This window comes from Eutrigla gurnardus, assembly GCF_963514095.1.
Source record: "Eutrigla gurnardus genome assembly, chromosome: 7".
Lineage (NCBI taxonomy): Eukaryota > Metazoa > Chordata > Actinopteri > Perciformes > Triglidae > Eutrigla > Eutrigla gurnardus.
The window spans coordinates 6,781,042-6,798,530 of record NC_139921.1 but is presented as its reverse complement, the minus strand read 5'-3'; the positions used below and the strand labels follow the sequence as shown (position 1 = coordinate 6,798,530).

Sequence of the window (17,489 nt, the reverse complement as noted above, 5' to 3'; positions counted from 1 at the left end):
GATCCTGCAAAAACGTAAAACTCTCTGCGCGTTTGGTGTGAACACCTTAAAGCTCACTGATTACCACATGGTAGCTTAACTATTTAATCTGTACAAAAGTGTTTGTACTCTTGATTGATTGTATTTCGTAAGGAAAGAAATGCGTTCAGCACGTCTGTTAGATCTCAGGGATTCACAAGCGTGTTTTGGTGAGTAACACTGAATGTAAACATAACTTTTGTTTGCTTACAAGAAACCCCAACTCTTCAAATCTTGATATGTAGTACTCCAGCCATGTTCCCTAGACCCACCTCCGATGTGTCAGGAAGCTGCCGCTGACGTGACCCGAGCCGTCGCAGCCCGGCGTGGGGCACGACATGCCTTCCGTCTTGCCAGACTTCCACGTGAACTGGATGCCATTTAGGTAGCCGTCCTTTTGTCGCTTGGCTGCTATTGGGCATCCCGACGCACTTCTGTGGGAGGCGTACTTCCCCGTTACGTGTCCCTGACCGTCACAACCTGGGACCGGACACCTGGGGGGGTGGAACGGTTGAATTCATCCACACATTCATTCACATCATTTCATCATATTGGACACATCCATCAAAGAGTAGCCTGCTGGGTTTCCTCTACAGTCCTGCTGCCTCTTTAACATAATACACTGTATGAGCCAACATCATTTTCCTGTCTCCCTCTATCTCTCCCGCTTTGATATAAACAAAGATACCATCATCTTATTTAAAGCTGCCCCAGTGGCAGCCTTATCACAGCTTTGGAATGCTGACAGGGCATCAACACCAGTGCTAATCAGATGCAATGAGGCAGCAAATTATTCCAAATGTCACAGCTTTCCACAGCTACAGTTGTGGAAGTATCAGTTCTGTCTGCGAGGAGCAGCTACCTGGGTTTAGTTCGGCTTCATGGCTTTTTGACTGCTAAAAGGATGCAGGGGTTATCATGTGCAGCGCTGCCTGCCAGTGGGTTTTTTTTTCTGTTTGAAAACTTTTTCTTCCAGTAAATACAGATCAACACAAAGGAATGTGCTGAACTCAACCATCCACCTGGGCTCCAAAAAAATACATATTTTTCCTCTTACCTGTTGCTATGCTATTTATCTACATTGTTTCGGCGTGAGTTGGCGAGTTTTGGCGATATGGTAAATGGTTAATGGCCTCATTTATATAGCGCTTTTCTCCAAAGCGCTTTACAGGAATGACCCCATTCACCCATTCACTCACACATTCACACACCGACGGCGGAGTCAACCACGCAGGGTGGCCCAGGGCTCCTGACGAGCTGGCACTCAGCTAGGAGGAGCCGGGGATTGAACCGGCAATCTTCCGGTTGCCAGTCGCTCTACCTCCTGAGCTAAACCCCCCCGATGTCCATCATAGAGATGTCTGCCTACTCTCAAATATAATGAGACGAGATGGTACTTGACTTCTGGTGCTCAAAGCGCCCACAAATGTCAAAAGTCAGCAATGTCTCTAAAGAAATCCTGACCCAGTTAGATAATCAACGGACTCAGATCGATGGATTATCCTGAGCAACCGAGTCCTGATTTCAGGAAAGACACATTAATGGGTGTCTAAAAAGGGGTCACCTGTAACACACTGAGTATGGAGAACTATCTCACACAACCCCACTTCCATCCAGACTACCCCTTTAAGTTCCTTACATGTTTCCAAAGCTCAAATAGTACATTTTGCTAAGACAATCTAATGCCAGAGACAGAGCATACCGCCATCGTTACCCGTGGCAAACTGTGCACCGAATCCAACAGAATGACCAGGGTGAGTTTGAGAAAGGCCAAAGTGTGTTATTTGTGCTCTGCACCACCAGAGAAATCAATGCAGCTGCAGGGCTGAGGCCATTGTGGGATTTAGATAGAGTCCAATCAATCTCTCTGCCTCCATCTCTCTCCTCTCTGTCTTTCCTCACCTGTGTGTCTGCAGGAGTTCACCAGAGACCCCCCCCCCCCCCCCCCCCCCCCACAAACTACGACAGCCTTCTGAAGTTTCTCCTACACCTTCAGATTTGGGTACAAACTTTACTCTCACACCACATTTGTCTTGTCGGAGACTAAACGGATTTATCCCCCGCTTGCATCAGTGCACGTCAAAGAGCAATGATCAGGAAACAGCTCTTGCGTTCCCATCCATGCAGTTCACTTGCATCGTTTTAAAACAGGACATTTGAAGTCATGTTTTCTATTCCACGTAAAGCAGTGAACAGTATGCAGCGTTGGAAGAGTTTCAGGGCTTCAGAGGGAGACAGAAGACTGATGATCAGTGTCTGTGCTGTACCTGATAGGTTCCTGGTCCTCCTTGTTCTCTTTACTGTGGATGATCTTTATCCCGCTTTTTCTGGCTCGCGGACACCCTGAGAGACTGCAGATAAATGACAGTGTCACCGCGATGAATCATACAGTGTGTGTGAGTGTGAGACAGAGAGGGAGGGAGGGAGGGAGGGAGGGTAAAGTTAGTTTACTTGAGGTAACTCTAGGATGTTGAGGAAGGGGAGGGATGACTTCATGGATGCAGAATGTGAGTTGTACCTTCTGTGTGAGGCGTAGTTGCCAGTGATATGTCCCGAGCCGTCACACCCTGGTGTCGGGCACCTGGGGCGGAAAACACAAGAAGGGCTCAGGGCCTACAGCAAAAGACTTGAGGATAATCTACCCCGTGTCCTGCATTTGTGGTCAGCAGTCTCTATTAAAAATGCACATTTGCTCTGATTATCATACCAATAACAATAGGGGTCCGGTATTATACGTGGTGGTCTAGGAAATACTCAGATTCCTGTGGTACCACTAATGCCATGAACCGATATATGTTTAAAACACCATGACTTTAAACATCCCATATTTTTGTAAAATAAGTTACTGAAAACATCTTACAATTAAAAATTGTGAGAACATTTTCTAAATTGTTTTTTTTGCTACTCTTTTTATTGGGCCTTGAATAGAGAAGGTCAGAGAGAGTGAGAAAAAACAACATGGGGTAGTGGTGCAGCCTCGTGTGGCTGGTATGAGTATTACAACGAAGATATGCTTCTTGAAAAATGATTTTGACCCCAAAAACCTGCCACAACTTTTTGTTCACCTATTTTCACAGATGGAAAAAAGTAACTTAGAAAGAAAGATTAACCTGACAAAACTCTTTTTTCTTTGCTCAGAAGTAATAAACAATGTATATCTGAAAATGGATCACCAACATTTTTTTTCTCATTTGCCTCTCAGGGCCATACTTTAAGGACTGTTGATATGGGATATTGGATAAATTAAGACTTATTTGTATGGCCTAAATCAGGCGTTTCCAATTTACAGCAGAGGGGCTGGAGGTTATATGAGGTATTATGTACGTTTGTACCGTGTTTTCTTTTGTTCGTTAACTCTTTACTTTCTCTGGAAACATCTTTCTTTGCTGACTTGATATGGTTTCTCTTAGCCGCCCGCTGTGCTTTTCATGACCACACAGAAGTTTGACTTTGGCAGAACGAGCAACACAAACAAATCAAACAATATCGGGGGGAATCATCTCACGCCTTACTTGAGCTCTTGCGCGTTGTTGGCCAGCATACTTCGAATGCTTTTATCAGCTAAAGGACAACCTGAGAGACTGAGAAATACACCAGTGGAGCATTAGTGACACCGGGACGACCAGTCAGCCCTCAACACATCATCATCTCGTCTCTACACACATGTACACACACACACACACACACACACACACACACACGTAAAACATCCACCAGGGAATGCAAAAAAAAACAAAAAAACAAAAAACAAAGCCATGATGCAAGTGCAGGGAGTTGATTTCAATAAGGTAAGCTCTCTTGAGGATATATGTAAGAACAATCTTCATGTCATGCATGGTGGGTTCTGTTCCGTACTCAAACAGGACGGAGTGATAAAACAGTGAATAAACATACAGGGCTGTTCTAGAAGAGATCTCACGTATGTGCGGCCGCGTCAGCCTCCAGACTGCTTTCATTCAGTCCTCCAGACTCAACACTCAACCATTCCGCTTGTCTTCTTACTCTGAATGCTAAATGCTTAGTCTGCATTGCACCGTACGGGCCTGGAGGACTGAATAACATCAGCTTAGAAGGCTTTACACCCGGCCCATTGAGAAATCATTTTATCCCAGGGTTTGGCTTAAAAATTAGCATGTATCCAATCTTTAATTCATTTAGTCTTTCACTATTTCACGATACCCTTGTTTCGGCGCGTCAAGTGGCCAATAGTCAAAGGGCTAACGATTAGGAGAGAGACACTCTGCCTTTAGGTGTTTGACAGCATAGTCGAGGTAAGCTGAAAACAATAAAGAGACTTTAGAATCCACCAGGAGAAAAGGAAGTCACACCTTCGATGTGAAGCCAAATCGCTCGTCAAGTGACCACTTCCATCACAGCCCGGTGTGGGACATCTACCACCGGGAAATAGACAGATGTATAAGCCCAAAGGTAGGAGAAGAAAATGTGAAAATAACAGAAAAAAAGGTTTTTTTTTTCTTCCATTGTTGGTTTTCATTGTTTCCAGTTTAGCTCCACTGTCTGTGATGAATATCCTGGACCCGGGAGCAGCTACACTCTCTGTGCCGTGATACTGAAAACGAGTATTGTGTCTTATAAAGATAAAGCATCAAAAAGAGGGGAAATTACAATGAAGGCATCAGTGGAAGCTGCCAGCTCTGCGATCAGTGTGGACAAATGGATAAAGCCTTTAAATCAAAATGACAGAGCAAGCCAGCAGCACAGGATGGGAGGGAGAAAGGGCAGTGGTTCTCTGAGGTTAACTGCAGCAAAGAGAAGGGCGAAAACAATAGAAATAACACGAGGGGGGGGGGGGGGGCATGAGTGGTGAAGCAGCAAGGAGGGTGGACAGGAAGACAAGGAGGACTCTTACGTTATCAGGTCCTTCTTACTCTCCTTGCAGTGGACGTACTTGGACTTGGGGCTGGGCATGTTGACGTCCGTGGAGTAGGAGCGGTCCTCCAGGAGGTCATGGAAGGGGTCCAGGTCATCCGGCTGGAGCAGGAGGAAGAGAGGAAGAGGAGAGGAAGGGGCGAGAAGGATGAAGAGGGATTTATATTGTTTCTCAACCCATAATTACACATTTTAAGAAATCATGCTTGTGCACATATGACACAACACGTGCACTCAACTGTCAGCTAGAAAGCAAGAATCCAGGAACCTTCCTTCCTGACATCTTAGTCTGTTTATTCCACACACACACACACACACACACACACACACACACACACACACACACACACACACACGCTTCGGTCAGACCATAGACTCTTCTCAATTTGAACGCTGATGGCTGAGCCTGCTTGACTATTGAGCCTCACCTGTCAGTCTAACAGCTAGAAAATAGATTCCCAGGGAGGAAATAATGACTCAGTGTCAAACCGACTGTGTGTGTGTGTGTGTGTGTGTGTGTGTGTGTGTTCTCGTGGGTGGGTTTGTACAGAGCAATCTTGCGTGCCAGCACAGAACATTCAGGGAGTTGTCTGCTTCTCCTCTGGTAAGGAGCCAGCCGGCCACTAGATGGCACTGCGGCTCAGTGTCAGCTCGCTGCCGGCCGTGTGATGTGGTGGTGGGGGGGGGGGGGGGGGGGGGGGGGGCTGTGCTTTGTCTGCAGTGCATGCAGCCGGGGCACGGCGGCTGTTGATGCAAAAACCCTCCTTTCCTTTCTTCGCAGTGTACGTACAGTAATGCCCGTGAAGAGACGGGTCCGAAAGCCCAAATTATCCAGCGCTCAAGCTGTCTGCGAGTGTGTGATGCCGGGTCAGCCGGCGAGCTTCTCCAATTAAAGGCAGCGCCGGCTGAGAGGCGGCAGGGAGGGCAACAACACATGCATGCATACAGAGATGCAGAGCAGAAAGTAGGCTAGAGATGGAACTCACACACACACACACACACACACACACACACACACACTGGTATGAATATTCACATCTCACAGGCACATGCATGCGCCTGTACACACCGACAGGCGCACCCAGCAGTGGTGCATTGATTTCCAGCAGTTCTTTGATGAGATGAGCTATTCCGATTCCCTCCCAAGGTACTACTTTGCATAATTCATTTCGGAGAAGAGCGAAATGTAAAAACAGAAAGCCAGCATGCGGGGAGCGTGATACAAACAGAGCAGACACCTATGTGCATGGCAACGCTGACATCAATTAACATGCAGATTCATTAGGCTTCCCTCAAAAATCCCCCTAATATGACTTTCTAATGATTCCAAGCGGCGAGGAAGACGGGGAGGTACGACGGACGGGGAGACAATCAGACGGCAAAGCAAATGTTTGACTTGGAGACGGAGTGTTGAATCAACGGCTCGGAGGGGAATCATTCGGGCTGAGACACGTCCAACAGACAGTATGCCAACTGTACCGTCTATCAGCTTCTAAAAGCACTAACCATCATAATAGTACCGCTTCATAATCATCATCAGCATCACAACTATCTCTCTCTTTTATTCTTCTCTTCATCATACCATCATGGACGTCTTAAAACATGGGACGTAGCCTTACGATCAAAAAATAACATTTGTATATATTTTTTTTTTTACGGTGAAAGCAGACTTCTTCTATATTAAAGTCTAAGTTCATGCAGCCATATGTAACATATTCTATCTGGCCACAACCAGACATTCGAGGTCAAGTGAAATGCCAACCTTATTTCCCCTTTACCTCTTTCTCGTCCTCGTCTATATGTTTGATCTTGGTGTAGTCTACAGGCAGGTCCCAGCAGTCGGCGGCGTCCCCCATGCCGTAGCAGCGGGAGCCCAGCAGGGCAGCTTGCCTCTGGGGGGACATGGGCTCTAGAGGGGTGAGCACCGAGTCCCCTCCGCCGCCGCTGCACAGACGCTTGCTCATACTCAGGTCCAAGGTACCGTTCTCATCAACATCCAGACCCGGACTCTGGAAAGTGGATGTGGCGTGTGTGTGTGTGTGTGTGGGCGGTGAAGTCAGGTCAGTGGAAGGGATGAGTGTGTGTTTTCAGTAAGATGGTTATGAGGAAGGGGAGACGGATGCCCAGGACACAAGGAGGCGGAGATGGAGAGAAGGGGATAAAAGAGAGTGAGAGTTTCTGATTAAATAGCAGTCAAATTCATATTCTAGCATCAGAGTCGGGCAAAACAGTAGCTGGATACACGGTGAATACTAAAGAAGTACATGAAAAGTGCTTGGATATTCTGTTCCTCCAGTGATGTGTTCACTTTTGAAGTTTTCAGATGTCTGGAAAGATGGATCAAGAACTCCTGCAGGTTTGATATACCTGAAACAATATTCCAATGTGGGTTTTTTTCCCCCTCGGATGAATCATCAGACACTCGGGTGCAGCAGCAGCAAGGTGGCATGACACTCATAAAAGAGGGTCAGAAGAAGAAGAGGTCATCGGTGCTCAGACCAGCACATCCCTCTGTGAACCTTCTCTCTCCTTCCATCCCACCATACTGGATGCTGTGCAGAAAAGTGTGTGTGTGACTTTGTGTTGTGTGTGTGAGCCTAATGCGAGTGGACACTACAGGGGGCAGCGGCTGAGGGTTAGGGGTGGGGTTGGGAGCAGTGATGAGCGGCAGTGGCTTGAACTAGACTGCTGCAATCCCAAAAATAGAGGCAGAGCTACAGTGTCATCTGGAACAAAGTGGGCCACATCGGAGCAGGCCGGCCGAAAGTGGAGCTCCACGTCTACGGCCTTTTCTTTCATCTACATCTGGCATACCATGCCCACTCCCTTCAGGCTTTTGTTTGGGCGGGTTTGCATCCTTCGCTCTCATTAACAACTCTCTCTCCAATTCCTTTTTCTCCGACTCCCTTTTCTCCGACCCCCCTCTCTCCGACTCCCTTTTCTCCGACACCCTTTTCTCCGACCCCCCTCTCTCCGACTCCCTTTTCTCCGACACCCTTTTCTCCGACTCCCCTCTCTCCGACTCCCTTTTCTCCGACTCCCTTTTCTCCGACCCCCCTCTCTCCGACTCCCTTTTCTCCGACACCCTTTTCTCCGACCCCCCTCTCTCCGACTCCCTTTTCTCCGACACCCTTTTCTCCGACTCCCCTCTCTCCAACTCCCTTTTCTCCGACACCCTTTCCTCCGAGCCCCCTCTCTCCGACTCCCTTTTCTCCGACTCCCTTTTCTCCGACCCCCCTCTCTCCAACTCCCTTTTCTCCGACAACCTTTTCTCCGACTCCCCTCTCTCCGACTCCCTTTTCTCCGACTCCCTTTTCTCCGACCCCCCTCTCTCAGACTCCCTTTTCTCCGACACCCTTTTCTCCGACCCCCCTCTCTCCGACTCCCTTTTCTCCGACACCCTTTTCTCCGACTCCCCTCTCTCCGACTCCCTTTTCTCCGACTCCCTTTTCTCCGACCCCCCTCTCTCCAACTCCCTTTTCTCCGACACCCTTTCCTCCGAGCCCCCTCTCTCCGACTCCCTTTTCTCCGACCCCCCTCTCTCCAACTCCCTTTTCTCTGACACCCTTTTCTCCGACTCCCCTCTCTGACTCCCTTTTCTCCGCCTCCCTTTTCTCCGACCCCCCTCTCTCCAACTCCCTTTTCTCCGACGCCCTTTTCTCCGACTCCCCTCTCTCCGACTCCCTTTTCTCCGACTCCCTTTTCTCCGACCCCCCTCTCTCTGACTCCCTTTTCTCCGACTCCCTTTTCTCAGACCCCTCTCTCTCTGACTCCCTTTTCTCCGACCCCCCTCTCTCCGACTACCATTTCTCCGACTCCCTTTTCTCAGACCCCTCTCTCCGACTACCATTTCTCAGACCCCTCTCTCCCCAACCCCCCTCTCTCCGACCCCCATCTCCCGACCCCCCTCTCTCCTCGTTGTCCTCCTTGCCTCCTTTCATGAGCAGGAAAGCCCGCTCTAATGTTGATTCCAGCCGACAGTGTCCCTCGGGGTGGATTCTCCTGGTGTCTGAAGCCAAAACCTCTGTGACGCACACTGACTGAAGCCCACAGGGGGGGAGGTCGGGGGGTCGGGGTGACAGATTTGGGACCGGGCGTGAATGCTGAAAGAACTGTGGCTGAACAGAGGACTTCCGCACTGGAGCGCCGTGAAGCTCAGCGCGAAGACAACGGTTGCAGGAGCCTGGTTGTTCCCAGCAGAAGAGCAGAAACGGAAACGACGCCAGGCTCGTCTTAATACATATAGTGGATCGATTTAGAAATTTGATTATGTGGGATGTGCATCAGGGGAATTGAAGTTTCAGGAGAACAGCAGGGAGAGTGCAGTCAAAAGCGTGGGATGTAGGTCTATGTGTATTATCATTTATCAGAATGAGATCATTTATGTCATATATAATGTATGTCGTTTTTAGTAAATCATCAGTGTTTTCTTGCCAGATTCGCTCAGAGAAAATAGACCAGACACCGAAACTATGGCTGAAGATGACAAGCTGGCCGCCGAGCTTCCTGTGTGGACGTCCAATCGGTTTACACGGAGCCGAAAAGAGGCGGGCAGCACTTCTCTAATAAACACTCTTAAAGCTGGGTGATCAGTGAAGTAATATCTCACTATTATTAATAATCAGGAGGTGAGATGAATATGTTGGGAGCAGACACAACAGCAACTTTTACAGCAACATACCCAACTCTCCCAATAATGATAATAATAATAAAAAATAATATTAATTCCACAATAGCCTAATCATTTTCCACATAAGTTTGTCTCATTTTAGTAAAAATGAAAATGAAATTTCCATTTTCACATATTTGCATGGGCGTTGCTTCATGATATTAAAATGAAAATGGCAAAAAGCAATTTGACGTTTAAGTCGTACCCTGCTGTACAGTGGATGATATTCAAATGTTAATTGAGATCTGAAAATTAAAATGCAATACAATGTAACACGATTCTCCAACATGCTAGCCATATTTACGTCAAAATGAAAATTTTCTCACAACTTAAAAAATTAAATTTGACATTACATTTTTTGAGGCTTGAAGTACACCTTTTAAAATGAATGTAGAACATCTTTTCCATTTTAATTTGAATATGGTCATAACATCAGTGTGTGAAAAAGCACAATTAGATGAGATTTGATGTTTTATATGTCTTGTTGTTTGTTATGTTTTGTCATGTGAGGAGCTGCTACCTGAATGTCGACTAATGGGGATCCGGATAATAAAGAAAAACGATTTTTTCATTTTAATAAAGGCTTTAATGAAGCACACACTTTTAAAGTTCTAGGTTGGCTGTGAGCTCGAAAGGAGAGAGAGAGAGAGAGAGAGAGAGAGAGAGAGAGAGAGAGAGAGAGAGAGAGAGAGAGAGAGAGAGAGGGAGGCAGAAGATGAGTAATGAGTAAAGTACTGAAAGGAAACTAGAAGCGATCTTTGTAAAATAAAGGTCACGTTGCTGAGGAGCCGGTGGCGACTCATCCTGTGAATACGCTCAGACTGTTCTCTCCTCGTCTGGACTGTATGTCGCCGTCCAATTAACGTGACCCGCCCCCTCACATCTAATTAACGAGGCCGATATGCGAGGATTCACCGAAACTCCTTCATTAGACACCGCCTCTTCTCGCTCTGGCCTTCCCGTAACCTCTGACCTCTGTTGCCATGGAGATGCTGGGGAGGATGCGTGAGAGGTCACATTATTTCTGCCCAGCTCATCCAGGTCTTAAAATACAACCAGCATCGTGTCCTGTCTTCCTCTCTGGCCTTTCCTCCTCCTCTTCTTCAGCAGGAAACCACATTCTTCTACAAAGCCACTTAAACATTTATGGATGCCTGCTCACTGTGATGCTCACACCAATATTATCCTATATTGACAATTTGTTAGGATGTCCTTGAAGTCTGTAGCAGCTTTGCTCCGGGAATCAACAGTTTCTTTAAGCTGACATACAAAGTCCTGATGGTTTATTACAGCCACTGGAATAGGAAGCTGGGATCAGGTGTGTAATATTTATATAATATTATCTGAACTAGTTACTTGACCAATAATGATCATGTCCAGATTGATTTGCAATCATCTTTTTAAATGATTTAGGCTGTGGTTGGACGAGATTATCGATAATGGTCCTCACAGAAAATTATTAGAAATAAATAAATAATAAAGTTAAATTTCAATTATGATATGTCTCTCGTATTCTCTCTGCTTTGTTGTAGAGTATCAAAAGAGGCGACAACGTGCTATCATGCGTCTTAGTTTGTGTTATTGTGGTTCTATAAGCGCTATATAAATTGAATTAAAAAAATAATAATGAATTCTATAAATGTCCTTCATGGCGCTGTTAGATTGCTGCTCGATTGCCCCGTTATACAGCTGCTTGCCTCCCTTTGCCTATTTGACCGGAGTGAAAATGTTTTTATAAGGCTGAACAAATCATGATATAAAAACTTGATTATTTATCTTTTTCCGATACAATGTGACTTCTGGCCTTAGATAAATTCAGAGACGAGGAGACGGCGAGTGTATGAGAGAGAGAAGCCAAGAGGAGGTGGACTATTGCACACAATGTTCCTTTAAGTTATTGTTAATAATAATCATTTGAATGTCAATGTTGTGAATGAAGCAAACTATTCGGTACATTCCTAGATATTGCCCATGTAGAATTATATGCAGCAGGAAACATGTCTAACCCTACGCATGAGCCAAAAGAATGCAAATGGACTTATTTGGTGAAGTTTAGGAATCAGGAAATAAATCACTACGGTGTAAAATCTTCCATGCAATTGGGTAAAAGTCAACAAGTTTCGAGAGATTGAATGTTCTGCCTCCATCACTTGCTTTTGTCTGATGGCTTCGAGTCTTACATCCATTCTATTGGACGATCCTCGCACAGCGACCAATCAGCACGGGCGTGGGCGGGTTCATTTCCCGTTAATAGGGATTTTAGTTTGATCACAATCCACAGCTCGCCATCAGGCCAAACACAAAATAAGTGTGAATGTTAGTGTTTTTAGGAGGCAACGTGACACGAACAGGATTATAAATGTTGTATAATTACTTTATCCCTCAAAAATGACCACATCATCAGTTTCATCAGGTCCTACCTGAATTACATAATTGGTAAAGAAGTCATTACGATATCAGCCCGGAAATTTTAATACATTATTGGTGAAGTTATTAAATGTAATTGGGTTTGATTACATTTGAAATTAAATTAAGTGAAAATTAAATTAAAATGTGAATTCTTCAGCCGTTATGCACCATGAAAAAGCAAATTCTTAAAAACAGGAAAACGTCTGAGAGATTACGTGCGTCTTACACTGGCTTCACCTAAAAGATTTCCTGTAAAAACGGAATCATTTGATATTTAGTAATAATGAGGAACTGTATCATAATAACATGAACATGAAAAGGATCTCAATATAATGCAGTGGATTATTATTTCCAGAAGTATGAGTGCTGCTGCTAAACCCAACCATTAAAACCTGTTCACACACGCACAGCGGAGCAGAGGAGAGAACAACGTTGTTGCCGCGGTTACAAACGGCTCCGTGTGAACGTGATGGATTTGATGTTTTTGTGCATTTGGTTTTTAGAGATACACCAGAGAATACTTCCTGAGAATCGATCGCTGACGCTGTTCATCCTGACGTTTGCTGGAAGTGATGTCATGCAGCCCCGGTGAGTTTTATGTGGAGCGCTGCGCCAGACTCCATATAAAGAATTAGGCTTTTAAATGCCATGTTGTTTGTCAGCAACCGGTCACATCGTAACTTAGCAGGCGATTTGGCCTAGTGCGCTCTGATGAATTTGGCATGCAGCTAACAAACCAGTCATCATCTAGTTTTGAATGAAAACTCAACACCTGGTGTTCTTCACACTGTTTTGGAGGAAATAATGGAAGTAACAGGCGAGCCCGCTTTAAAAGTGACATATTTTTCTTTTGCACTTTGGCGGATCTAACTTATGCCGATATGAAGAGCGGTTCATGTGGATTCCCAAAAAGTGACTGCTAAATATTTAAAGAAAGTTTAAAGGGTAAATGTGAAAATGTAATTTGGTGTGGTGGTAGGTGGCAGAAGGAGTGTTTGTTCAGGGGCTGTTCAAATGAAACCGGTTTAGAGGAGAAAATGACACTTTGGTTGAATAAATTCAACGAGGAGAATGAGTCAGAAGAGATGGACATGCTGGAAAAATAATACGACGAGAATATACGTGTGTGTGTGAAGTTTCATTCCGACGTAGAAAGGAACAGTGTGCGCCGAGAGGTGAGGTATTGAGATGAAAGAGGAAGAAGAAGGAGAAAGAAAAGCCTCTGAAGTCTCCCGACTTCCCATCCTGCCCTGCGAGCATCCTGGCCGTCTGGCCCGGAGCAGGAGGAGGACAGACGATGAAATGAGCTACAGGACCAGAGGAAGTCCTGACTGCTGCAGGCATGTCTCCCCGCCAACTTCATTCCACTTTCTTTGGAAGTGCGTTGCTTTTGGCTTTTCCCTCCCTTTTCCTCCTCTCAACACCGTTCTCCTCTCCTGCATCCTCCCCTCCTGCATCCACCCCTCCTGCATCCTCCCCTCCTTCAACCTCCCCACTTCATCCACCCCTCCTGCATCCTCCTTTCCTGCATACTCCCCTCCTGCATCCTCCCCTCCTTCATCCACCCCTCCTGCATCCTCCCCTCCTGCATGCTCCCCTCCTTCATCCACCCCTCCTGCATCCTCCCCTCCTGCATCCTCCCCTCCTTCATCCACCCCTCCTGCATCCTCCCCTCCTGCATCCTCCCCTCTTGCATCCTCCCCTCCTGCATCCTCCCCTCCTTCATCCACCCCTCCTGCATCCTCCCCTCCTGCATCCTCCCCTCCTTCATCCACCCCTCCTGCATCCTCCCCTCCTGCATCCTCCCCTCTTGCATCCTCCCCTCCTGCATCCTCCCCTCCTACATCCTCCCCTCCTTCATCCACCCCTCCTGCATCCTCCCCTCCTGCATACTCCCCTCTTGCATCCTCCCCTCCTGCATCCTCCCCTCCTTCATCCACCCCTCCTGCATCCTCCCCTCCTGCATACTCCCCTCTTGCATCCTCCCCTCTTGCATCCTCCCCTCCTGCATCCTCCTCTCCTGCATCCTCCCCTCCTGCATCCTCCCCTCCTGCATCTTCCTCTCCTGCATCCTGCCCTCCTGCATCCTCCCCTCCTGCATCCTCCTCTCCTGCATCCTCCCCTCCTGCATCCTCCTCTCCTGCATCCTCCCCTCCTGCATCCTGCCCTCCTGCATCCTCCCCTCCTGCATCCTCCCCTCCTGCATCCTCCTCTCCTGCATCCTCCTCTCAGTTCTCCTCTCCTGCATCCTCCCCTCCTGCATCCTCCCCTCCTGCATCTTCCTCTCCTGCATCCTGCCCTCCTGCATCCTCCCCTCCTGCATCCTCCCCTCCTGCATCCTCCTCTCCTGCATCCTCCTCTCAGTTCTCCTCTCCTGCATCCTCCCCTCCTGCATCCTCCCTCCTGCATCTTCCTCTCCTGCATCCTGCATCCTCCCCTCCTGCATCCTCCTCTCCTGCATCCTCCCCTCCTGCATCCTCCTCTCCTGCATCCTCCTCTCAGTTCTCCCCTCCTGCATCTTCCTCTCCTGCATCCTGCCCTCCTGCATCCTCCCCTCCTGCATCCTCCTCTCCTGCATCCTCCCCTCCTGCATCCTCCTCTCCTGCATCCTCCTCTCAGTTCTCCTCTCCTGCATCCTCCTCTCCTGCATCCTCCTCTCCTGCATCCTCCTCTCCTGCATCCCTGCTGTCAACATTAGCATTTAGCCAGCATTAGCCCTCTGCCACTCTCTCTCTCTCTCTCTCTCTCTCTCTCTCTCTCTCTCTCTCTCTCTCTCTCTCTCTCTCTCGCAGGCACCCATTTTCCAGCTCAGCATTTGGACGCAGATAATACAGAAACACCGTCACCTTATCTCCTCAGAAATGACACGCCGGGGCTCACGCCGTGTCAAACGACACGTCGCCCAGCTCCTATCTGATCCCCAGACGCAAAATAAAAAAGAATGCCCTGCCGAGCCCAGAGTGTGTTACACAGCCCCGGATCTTTACCGGAATGTGTGAGCCTGAGTGTGTGTGTGTGTGTGTGTGCAGCTGAAATCTCCCCATCTTAGTCAGTTCTCACTGCCAGCGTTAATATAATGAAGGAAGCGTGGAGATAATCCGTCAGCGGATGTTGTTGACGGCAGCAGGAGGCCCGAGTCTCACAAAGGTGAGGTGAATATACTGTGGAGTCATGTGAGGCTGCAGCGTCCGCTTGGAACAGCTGATAATAACCAGCATTCATCATGATGAATTATTGTAACTTCCTGTCATTTAAAAAGAAAAATGTCATGCTCAATCAGAGCCAGCCCAAGCCTTTTGGGGGCCCTAAGCAGAATTTGGTTTGGGGCCCACCACCGGAGTCACCTGTGTTTGACGATTATTGACACTATAATGTTACATTATAAATTGTATTAATTATTAGCTGTATTACAAATCACATATCCTGTGATATTTATCCGAGACACCAGAATATACCTGATGTATGTTTTTTAAGCATTTCAGTGACAGTGATAGAACATGAGGTGAAGCTCCGCCCCTCCTACCTGCGAGCACAGGTCCTGGGGCTTCCCCCCCATGCCGTGGGGCATCTCCCGGCAGCGCGTGGACAGGTTGAGGATGGCCGTGGCCGCCATGTGGGCGGCCTCCATGTCGTGACTGTAGTCGAAGCTGCTCTTGCTGCAGGTGCTGCTGGCGCTGCTGCCACCGCCGCCCCCCCGGCCTCCTCCCGCGCCTCCTCCTCCACCTCCGCAGCTCAGGCTGCTGCTGCTGCTGCTGGGAGGGTAGGTGCTGGTGGTGCTGCTGGCCGAGCTGGAGGTCTTGCAGTAGCGTTTGGCTGTTGGTCGTGTCAAAGACGTTGAAAATGAAAAGAGGGCGAAATGCATTTCTAGAAACACTTACAGGGACGTATAACGCCGGGTTCACACTGCCAAGCTGCTTGTGTGTGTCTGTTTGTTTGTGTCTGTTTGTTTGTGTGACAAATACGTTGAATAAATACATCATTAAACCCAAACACTCGTCTGTTTCTAATAAATATGGTGGATGGATTTTGAACATTGATTATGTGGTGAATCTGGGGGGAGAGAGCAGGCGGAGAGGGGAGGAGAGTTGAAAGCGTGGGATCCGAATGAGATCTTTTATATTAAATATATAATCTGTAGGAGATTATCACTGCATTTTCTTGCCAGATTTGGTTGCGGCACGTGGAGAAAGTGGTCCAGACCTCAGACAGGGCTTTGCTGAACATCGTGGCGGCGCTGCGTTTCATGAATCAACGCACCTTAAAAGGAAGCTAAACTGTTTTTTTTTCCATTTAAAAAAGGTGACTAAATCAAGTTTAGGTGTCTCCATCAATTAGTATATCTTAATTAATTGCATTGATTTGTTGTCATGACAAATACTTCCCACCTGTTATGATTTCTGAAAGATATCTTGAACTCATTTAAGAAGTTCCTGTCAAAAGTTTAGACTTTTTAGATGCCTAAAACACAGCCTTGGAGGAAAAAAAGCTCTATTAAACTTGGTATTTTAATTGACACACCAATTTCAAAATAATATGGCATATCAGAATATTTCACAAAATGTTTTTGTGACCCTGACGTGTTTTTAGCTTGATACAGCTCAAATTAGTTTTTTTTTTAGAATGTTGCGTCTGCAGCAATTTAAACAGTGGATTCACCGTGGGACAAACCAAGACACTGACATAAAGTAGTACCGTCATATCCTTTGGGGGAGGTGTCTCTTTGCCCGTGAACTTTGGGTGCGATGGCCCGCTTCCCGTACACTTGGTGGTTGCTGCTGCCGTCGAAGGCGCTGTAGTCGAAGCTGGTCTTGGAGTACTTCTCCAGCTCCTTGGCCAGGTTGGAGCGGGGCGTGCTGGTGGAAACATTGTTCTTGTAACCATACTGTGGATAGTCCAGTTGTTTGACAAAGCACATAGGCCTGGAAAATAAATGACCAGGGGGTGGAAGTTGGACCGAGGCACTGAATATTGCCCAGGGGAAGGAGAGGGAACTTGGGGTTTGATTAGATAATGGGCAGCCTGTTATGGAGACTCCAGGATTCGAACATGGAGGAGGATGCTGGTAGATGGGAGGGGTGGGGTGATCCCTCTATACACCATTGCATGGACGTGTACTTCCTCTTTCTTTACAAAAGACGTAGCCCTGCTCCAAGTGTTTTTCATGCCTCGTCAATATCAAACTGATTCATCACTTGATATGCATTTATATCCTCAAACTAAGACCACCTCGAAATGAAACCTAAGGCTGCGTGCTGTTGATGTTCAGTTAGATATAAATATAAAATGTACAATTACTTATGACTGTTCATCACAGCATTTTCGTGACTATCAAAGAAGCTCTCGTGGAAAAGCTCTGCCTTCGTGTGATAAATGAGGCCAATTTTGTCAGAATCTAATAAAACGATTCCCCTTCGATATGTGAGCGCAGAAATAACATGCAGTCTCTTGGAAGTATTCTCAGGGGAGAGGAGAACGTCAACATAAAACAAAAAGGGGAGACTTA

General features: G+C 47.1%; 2 protein-coding genes across 7 annotated transcripts in view; both read right to left on the bottom strand.

Moving 5' to 3' along the window:
* Positions 1–17,489, bottom strand: part of myt1lb (myelin transcription factor 1-like, b) — a 115,101-nt gene that overhangs the window by 10,642 nt on the left and 86,970 nt on the right. For 3 of the 6 annotated variants that reach the window (XM_084013979.1, XM_084013981.1, XM_084013982.1), the window contains exons 10-17: positions 16,679–16,905; positions 15,510–15,799; positions 6,687–6,917; positions 4,889–5,010; positions 3,531–3,599; positions 2,537–2,599; positions 2,286–2,369; positions 291–512 (exon numbers count right to left, since the gene is read on the bottom strand). In XM_084013979.1, coding sequence (XP_083870105.1) covers positions 291–512; positions 2,286–2,369; positions 2,537–2,599; positions 3,531–3,599; positions 4,889–5,010; positions 6,687–6,917; positions 15,510–15,799; positions 16,679–16,905 — 1,308 coding nt within the window. The remainder of the gene's footprint in view (positions 1–290; positions 513–2,285; positions 2,370–2,536; positions 2,600–3,530; positions 3,600–4,888; positions 5,011–6,686; positions 6,918–15,509; positions 15,800–16,678; positions 16,906–17,489) is intronic. The other 3 variants (XM_084013983.1, XM_084013984.1, XM_084013980.1) reach the window with 2 other exon arrangements.
* On the bottom strand, positions 13,294–14,666 carry LOC311015828 (uncharacterized protein; the record flags this gene model as incomplete). The annotated part of the gene is made up of 2 exons (XM_084013269.1): positions 13,294–14,215; positions 14,578–14,666. 2 exons carry the CDS (start codon positions 14,664–14,666, stop codon positions 13,294–13,296), a joined length of 1,011 nt encoding a protein of 336 aa, XP_083869395.1.